Source organism: Microtus ochrogaster, unplaced genomic scaffold (assembly GCF_000317375.1).
Source record: "Microtus ochrogaster isolate Prairie Vole_2 unplaced genomic scaffold, MicOch1.0 UNK81, whole genome shotgun sequence".
Lineage (NCBI taxonomy): Eukaryota > Metazoa > Chordata > Mammalia > Rodentia > Cricetidae > Microtus > Microtus ochrogaster.
Window position 1 is genome coordinate 773,870 of NW_004949179.1, and position 8,458 is coordinate 782,327.

Sequence of the window (8,458 nt, forward strand, 5' to 3'; positions counted from 1 at the left end):
CCCCCCCCCCAAAAAAAAACCAAAAATAAACAAAACACCCCACCAAAGTGACCACCAAGCTGCTAACACTGTGGGCCACCATCGACACCTAGACTCTAGGGGCCTCTTTTCTCATGAGACCAGAGGGACAGGGTCACTCAGCAGCCCGAGGAGAGGGCTCCAGTGCCGCTGTCATTCACAGGCTGTTCACACACGGCCAGAGGCATGCCCACAGCACTGCCATGGCATCCCTTGCTTCACCCTATACCACCTCTGCCAGTCCTCTACTTAGCCCTATCTAAGGCCTTTCTGCCTAGGGCACATCACAGTGCCCGCAGTCCCTCCCCCCTCCAGGGCACACTCTCACCCAACTTAGAAGCCAGCACCCCTAAAGGCTTCCATAAGCACTCAGGTCACCCTGAGTGCCACTGTCCTCACAGTGCTGAGTGGACATCATGAGCAACGCCAGGCCTTCCTCCATCAGTCCTGCATGCAGGAGGAAAGAAAGGCACCATGGGGCTGAGGTCAGGCCACAGGCTGCCAAGAAGTTATAAGGGGCACGAAGGAACACTTTAGGTGCAGAGGGGTGCCAGTTCCAGCCAGGAGTTTAGTGAGGGCCTCATGTGTGACCACTGGTCAGTGGACATTGTAGTACAGGTGCTGCCCAGAGGAGAACTGCAGCACAGAGAGCCACAGGGGCCGCTGGACTCTGTAAAGACTACTGTCCCACTCTCCAGCTGCAGAGCCCAGCAGGGAAGGGCCCCTCACACAAAGGGAGGGACAAACAGAGCTAGGTAAAGATGCTAACTAAGTTTAACAGGTCTCCGAGCCATGCGCCTTGCACATGTGCACTCAGGGCTGGAGCATTTTAACTGAGGGCAGGACTCCACCCCACAGTGGGACACTGCAGGAGGCTGGACCCAGGTCTTTGGCAGTAGCAGGTGTGGTGGCCCACCAGACAGTGAAGACGGGCAGGATGGAATCCCTGAGAAGAGGACAAGCGAGATGGCTCTGTGACTAGGGCTGGATGAGGTACAAAAGTTCCAGAGTGTGGGCAGCAATGCCCACAGACACGGTGTCCCTCCCTCAACAGATTCCACTTCAAGGACAGCTGAGGGCACTGAGCTAGCAGCCTCTAGGCCACTTCTCCCTGCATACTATCACCATCCAGTGCTCTGTGGGCAAGACACCTGCACCTGCCGGTTCACCAGGAGGAGGAGGTACTGGATTCACAGCAGCACATCAGAGTCTCAGGAGGTACCTGAGGCCACTAAAACTCCCCAAGTCATCAGTACGGGAACATAGTAGTACCTGTCTCCTACAATTTTGATTTTTGCCATTTCACTTACAATGAAAGGCCTATGTGCTAAGCATATGACAGTGGTGACAGGTCCCCAAAGACCCATCACATCACAGCAAGGACAGTGCAGCCCTTCACTGCACCATTAGTGGGTCCTGTTTCCACCAGATCTCACTGAAAGAAAGGCCACAGCAGTGCTCAGGAGCCGAGCAGCCCAGGGGTCTCTCCCACAAGCCAGCATACAGCTGAGACCTGAAATCACCTTTCAGTGCTCACAGAAGAAAGAGACCTGGAAGAGTCAAGAATTGGGAAAAAAGCCTGGCCTATCTTGGGGACTTTGCAGGACAGTGCCAGTACATTCCATCTGGACCTGCAGGATTCTGACAAACACTGGGGCCTTTCACACCGAAAATGGGGATTTCTGGCGTTAACCCAACAGCCCTCTACCTCTAGACTCCAGGATCAAATCCCTGCCAGCATAGCAGTCCAGCAGCCTCCTAAGCAGAGGCGACATGGGACTCCAGGACAAGCTTCTTCCTCTAGAACATCTCCCACAGGCGCTAACCCACAGCAGAAAGTCAGCAGGGAGAGCTGTGTGCACTGCAGCCACTCAGTCGTGAAAAGGACACAATACATGCCAGCACATGGATGCACTGAGGTCACGACAGCAAGTGAAGAGTCAGGCACAGAGCTGGTGAACAGCCAATTTAGTGTCTGCCCAGGGCTACGTCTCTGTCTGCACTCCAAAGGAATGAGCCACAAAGATGACAGACACAGGATAATCAAAACATGCCACCTCTCCAGCAACAGGAAGGGCCTGGGACATTCTCATCCATAGAGGCCACAGGACTAGCATGGCCAAAGAGAGGCTGGGGTTGCAGGGACTCAGGATAAGATGCTCACTGTGCTTTCTGAGGGGGAGTGCAGGCTCCATGACTGTTTCAATAAGGTTGGGGAGAACCACCTTACTGGGCCAACAGGAAAAGCTCAACCTACTGGGCAGGGAAGCTTCCTAGGAGCCCATGACCAAAGATAATCACCTTAAAGGCAAGTAAGTTTAAAAAAAAAACCAAAACCACAGTATTTCTGGTACCTGGGGCCACTGGCTGTGCAAGAGAGGACTTTGTAATTCTGCTCACTTTCCGCCCACAAATGTCCCACAGATATATGTCCTCCTAAGACAGGATGGAAGGTGCTCCTTCCCTTCCCGGACAATTTCATGTTAAGAGAGGCCACAGGTGGGTGGAACGTGGCTCAATCTCCAATTTCAACTAGAGGAACAGGGCACATGCATGTAATCACACACACAAGTCTGCTGATGCACTTCAGCTAGAGCTAAATAAAAGACCTTGAGAAGCAACCCCCCACTTCTGCTCCTGGTCTTCCCTTCACAGCCTGCTGCATGGTGGGTGACCCCACAGTTCTCTCCCCTCTCCAGGTGGATGAAGCCAAAAGGAAAGGTCTACCTGGTGGGGGAACTAACAGGAGGCCTGGCCTTCAGGGCCACCTCACTCCTCCAGGCAACCAGCTCTCTCCCCAGCTCCCTACACCGAAGGTGAACAGCTACAAACAACACACAAACAACACACACCTGTTCCTGATCGCTGTGGGGCTGAGTCAACCCTCTCCTATTAGGACTGAAAACGAGTCCAAGTGGGTGGTCTACCCACAGGCATGACTCAACCAGCCAGCTCAAAGGCCCTCCCCCAATAAGGTCTGAGATCACTGATGAGGACTGGTGGTGTCTCCCTAGCCCCCCAAGCACAGGGAGACACCTGTGGCTCCAGCCTGCAGCTCCTCTCTGAATACAGGAAAACAAGCTGTACAGTGAGGGCAACCTGACTATGAGGTGCTGGCCAGTTCCTAGTCCAAGCTGAAATACCTATGCCACCTGTCATTCAAAACAGAAGTCCCTCCCAGAGGCACCCATGTGATACCCACTGTCAATGCCTCTGAGGAGTAAAACTCAAACCCAACTTTTTCAAGCAGAGCCTAGGAGTTACATAACACTGGTTTCAGCAACAGGCAAACCCAGGAGGAAAAACAAACAGGCACCGGCCTCTCCAGCCACCCCAACCAGCCACGAGTGTGCTGCTTCCACCGCAGGCGCCAAAACCCTGGCTCTGCCTTGCTCCAGGAACCCCCAAACTTGAACCCAAATGGCCTGGCTGGAGGGATGATGGATTGAAATGGTTAGTGGGTGGGATGAGGTGGTTGGACTGACTAAAGAGGTGACCCAGGAGGGCACTTTGGGCCCAGAAGATAGCAACTGTGGACAGGTCATCTTAGGCCTGAGAGAGACTAAGGTAGGTTACCACAGACACACCCAAAAGGGGAGTGAGGACAGCTCTGGCATGTCTTGAGCTGCAGCAGATCCTGTGTCACAGAAGGAAGGACATTTAGGCAGGTCACTGCCCAGCCTGGACAGGTAGAGGAAACAGGGCAGGTGGCAAGTAGGTGGTTCAAGAGGTAGGGAATCCCAGGAGATGGCAGGGAGCTGGGCCAGCGCTGCAAGGAGCTAGAGCAGGTGGCAGGTACATGGGACATGTAGTTAGGACAGGTAGCTGAGGGTGGAAGCAGAGATTTAGGGAAGAGGTAAGTAAACTACAACCAGGGTAAGGTAACAAACAGAGTTTTATCTACGGCAGGTTACGAGGACTCAAGACAGGTGGCGGTTACCTGAGGCAGTTAAACAGGAATGCAAAGTGGGTATCCATGGCCAGTTAACAGGGACTTTAAGGAGCCAGAGTGTGAAGCGGTCACCCGGGGCCTGCTAACTGTGCCTGGGGCAGGCTCACAGGGGCCCAGGGCTGGTTAATTGAGATCTGGCGCCCCAGCTCCTGCGCCCGCCCGCCCGCCCGCCCGCTCGCCCGCCCGGCTTCCGGCGCCGCCATGCGCCGCTCCGCTCACTTGTGCGTCGAGCTGGCTGGCCGCGCCGCCTGCGCCCGCTCCACTCGGGCCTCCCGCGCCGCCGGGGCCTCCGGGGGGCGTCTGCGTCTGGCTGGGGAGGGTGAAGTCCGTGAACTCGAACTCGGAACCCTGGGTGTCGGCGCCGAGCAACTCGGCCTCCTCAGTGTCCAAGAAGGTGAGCGTCTGCGAGCTGGGGCCGTACGCTTCCACGCTCATCCTGCTGCCCGGGCCGCGCCCTCCGCCGGCGCCTCGGCGCACTCGAGCCCGAGGCTTCGCCTAGGCCTAGGCCGTAACCTGGAGCAGCTGCCGCCGCCGCCGCCCCGCGAGCCGGGCGAGCTCCGAAGCGGCCTCCGGGAGCAGAGTCGAGCCGCCGGCTCCGAGCGCTGGGTCGCTGCCGCCGCCGCGCCCCTCCGTGTCGCCGCTCGCCTGAAAGCCCACCGCCGCTCTCAGCCCCCTGGACAGGAACCGCCGCCGCCGCTTCTGCGGTGCGCGTGCGCGAGCCCGACGCCGGCACAGGTGCGCGTGCGCGAGCCCGACGCCGGCGCAGTTGCGCGCGCTCCTCCCGGAAAGCGGCCAACTGCGCCCGGGCTCTAGAAGCAGAGCTGGAGGGCGGAACTCGCCGTGCGCCTGCGCGAATGGGCGGGACTTCAACCGCCTTAAGGACTAGGGCTCGCGAGCTCGGCCCCGCCCCAACCGCTGCCCGCTGGTGCGCATGCGCGGCGGTGTTCGGGGCTGGGTGTTGAGAAGGTGCAGACTGAAGCTTTCCTCAGGCTGAGTGAGGGTGGAGGCTGGTGCGCTGGGACGGTGCACCTGCACTCCTTGAGCCCTGCTTACCCCGTCTGTCACTCGGCTCGTGGCCATCCTCGGTGGACCCTGCCAATGGTGGTCACTGCTTCTCCTGGCGCTCCTGAAGCCTTTGACGACAACTTCTCCTTTCTTTTGTCTTGAAACCGGGTCTCACTACATAACCGTGCTAGCCTGGGACTCGCTGAGAAGGCGTCAGATCCCTCAGAACTACAGATGGTTGTGAGCGCTGGGAGCTCAACCTCTGCGGGAGCAGTATGCACTCTAGCCTAGCCGTCTCTCCAACCTGTTTTGTTCTCGATAGAGGGTCTCATACTGTAACCCAGGCTGATTTGGAACTCGGGTCAATCCACCTGCCTCAGACTCCCTGGTACCAGGGTGACACGTCTGTGTACGCCACCACTGGAGATTGCAGTGTTTGCCACAGAACCCAGGCTTTTGTGCATGCTACAGCCACAGTCAGCATGGAGATTCAGGACCACATTCCTCTTTGTGCTTGTGTCCTACGCTCAGTGGAGGAAGCCCTGTGCTCAGAGAGCTGAGTCAAAGGTACAGGACACCTCTCGGATCAACCAGTCCTGGGCTGAGTGTGATGGTACATTCCTTAAATCCTGAGGGAGGCAGAGGTAGAAGGATCTCTGTGACTCCTTTGAGGCCAGCCTGCTCTACATAGCAAGTTCCAGGCTACCCAGAACTGTCTCAAAAACAAACGAAAAAGAAAGAAAAAAGATGTGGAACATGCTGACACAGGCCTTTTATCTCAGGACTCTGGAGATGAAGGAAAATCGGATTCAAAGCCATCCTAAGTTATATAGCAAGTTTGAGGCTAGCCTGAGCTACATGAAAACTTGGCTAAAAATAATAATCAATAGGTAACTGTTGATGAGACCAAGAATTAGCCTTGGTCCCTACAGTCTTCCACCACAGGACAAGGCCATGCTATTAACTGCTACTCAGGAAAAGGTTCTCCAATGCCTTATTTTTTCAATTGCTATACATTTATTTATTTGCACCTGCAGAGCTCATGTGTGTGAGAGAACAGCCTGCAGGAATTGCTTCTCCTGGGGGCTGGAACTCAGGTTTGGTGGGGAGCTCTTTAACCACTGAGCCTTCTCCCTAACTCCTTAGCCACTTACATTCAGGGTCAGTCAACAGAATGTGAGATTAAATCACCCAAATCCAGACCTTAGTGTTCTTTTTTGGAAAGTGTCTTGTTAGATCCTCTCACCTAAGCTCCAAGACTCTGGCTTCTCTATGAATTTGAACTGAGCCACAGAACACCTGACATAGAGCCAAGCTACCACTCCCGATTACAAACATTTACTATTTATTGATATAGGGGAAAAGACCTAATTAGTGGGTTTAAGATTTATTTATATTTTTTTCTTCTCTCTCTTTTTTTTTTTTTTATTTTCGAGACAGGGTTTCTCTGTAGCTTTTGGTTCCCCTCCTGGAACTAGCTCTTGTAGACCAGGCTGGCCTCAAACTCACAGAGATCTGCCTGCCTCTGCCTCCCGAGTGCTGGGATTAAAAGCAAGCACCGCCACTGCCCAGCTAAGATTTATTTTTATTATTTTTTTGGTTTTTCAAGATAGTTTCTGAGGGGAACCCTGATTGCTCTTCAAGCTGATGAGGGAGAGGGACTTGATCGGGGGAGGGGGAGGGAAATGGGAGGCGGTGGCGGGGAGGAGGCAGAAATCCTCAATAAATAAATTAAAAAAAATTTTCATAAAAAAAAAGATAGTTTCTGAGTGTAGTCCTAGCTGTCCTGAAACTCATTCTGTAGACCAGGCTGACCTTGAACTTACAGAGATTCAACTGTCTCTGCCTTCTGATTGCTGGGATTAAAGGTGTGTGCCACCACTGCTGGCCTTATTTTCTTTTTAATGGCACCTGTGTGGTATATGCACAGGAGTGCAGTGCCTGGAGAAGTCAAAAGATGGAGCCTCCTGCTGCGGATGCCGAGAACTAAGGCCAGTTCCCCGGAAAGCAGCCAGAGCTCTTCACTGCTCTCCGGCCCCTGTTGGCTGATTTTTCGTTGTTGGAGAGGAAACCTGGGCTTCATACACACTGGGCACCCCTCTACTTTGGGGGCTGCATGGCCAGCAACAAGAGACTCCATCATTTTCCACACTGTGGGTGCTTCCTACTGTATTTAATCAGTGATGGGAAATAAAATGCAATTAAGGCAGCAGCTCTCAGCCTGTGGGTCTTGACCCTTTCACAGGGCTCACATACACATTCTGCATCTCAGATGTTCACATTATGATTCATAAAACCATAGCAAAATCACAGTTATGAAGTAGTAACAAAATAGTTTTATGCTTGGTGGTCACCACAATGTGAGGAATTGTAGAAAAGGGTCACAGCATTAGGAAGGTTGAGAACCACTGGAATTAGGAGCTGGAGAGTGCCAGGTGGTGGTGGCGCACGCCTTTAATCCCAGCAGTCAGGAGGTAGACGCAGGTGGATCTCTGAGTCTAAGGCCAGCCTGGTCTGAATCAAAAGGGTCTTCTTTTCTACAAATGTTTTTGTGAAATGACCTAGGGTGTTGATACTCTAGAATACAATTTAATGTAAAAGTCATGGGCTGAGGCCGGGCAGTGGCGGCACACGCCTTTATTCCCAGCACTTGGGAGGCAGAGGCAGGCGGATATCTATGAGTTCAAGACCAGCCTGGTCTACAAGAGCTAGTTCCAGGACAGTTAGGACTGTTACACAGGGAAACCCTGTCTCGAAAAAACAAACAAAAAAAAAAAAAGGAAAAAAGTCAGGGGCTGAAGTGATGGCTCAGTGGTTGAGAGCACTGGATGCTCTTCCAGCGGACACGGGTTCAGTTCCCAGCACCCACCTAGGGTGGTGATCTGTAAGTTTTCCCCTTAAATAAATAACCCCTTTATTATCCTAATTCTGAACTGGTGTGGGATTGTTTTATGGCATCAATTGATGCCCAACTTTTGGTTTTAGAATCCCCTGGCTCTGCTGCCCGCCACCATCTCAGAGTGTGCCCAGCTAGGCCCGAGTCCTCCCTCAGCAAGCCATGGCCTGTGCCTGGAGCAAGCAGTTGAGTATAGAATCTCGAACAGCGGCCAGGCGGTGGTGGCGCACACCTTTAATTCCAGCATTCGGGAGGCAGAGGCGGGCAGATCTCTGTGAGTTCAAGGCCAGCATGGACTACAAGAGCTAGTTCCAGGACAGGAACCAAAAGCTACGGAGAAACCCTGTCTCGAAAATCCAAAAAAAAAAGAAAAAAGAGAATCTCGAACAGCGACCTTTCTCTTGCTACAGATCAGCCACAGTTGTTTATATTTTCTCTTTTTTTTTAATATTTATTTATTAATTATGTATACAATATTCTGTCTGTGTGTATGTCTGTAGGCCAGAAGAGGGCACCAGACCTCATTACAGATGGTTGTGAGCCACCATGTGGTTGCTGGGAATTGAACTCAGGACCTTTGGAAGAGC

At 53.3% G+C, this 8,458-nt stretch overlaps 1 protein-coding gene across 4 annotated transcripts in view; it reads right to left on the reverse strand.

Annotated features, from left to right (window-relative positions):
• The window catches only part of Upf1 (UPF1, RNA helicase and ATPase), a 22,037-nt gene extending 17,316 nt beyond the window's left edge, over positions 1 to 4,721 (reverse strand). For 2 of the 4 annotated variants that reach the window (XM_005370549.2, XM_013354966.2), the window contains exon 1: positions 4,190 to 4,721. In XM_005370549.2, coding sequence (XP_005370606.1) covers positions 4,190 to 4,405 — 216 coding nt within the window. In that variant the 5' untranslated portion in view covers positions 4,406 to 4,721. The remainder of the gene's footprint in view (positions 1 to 4,189) is intronic. The other 2 variants (XM_013354967.2, XM_005370550.2) reach the window with 2 other exon arrangements.
• Positions 4,722 to 8,458: the final 3,737 nt, after the last annotated feature.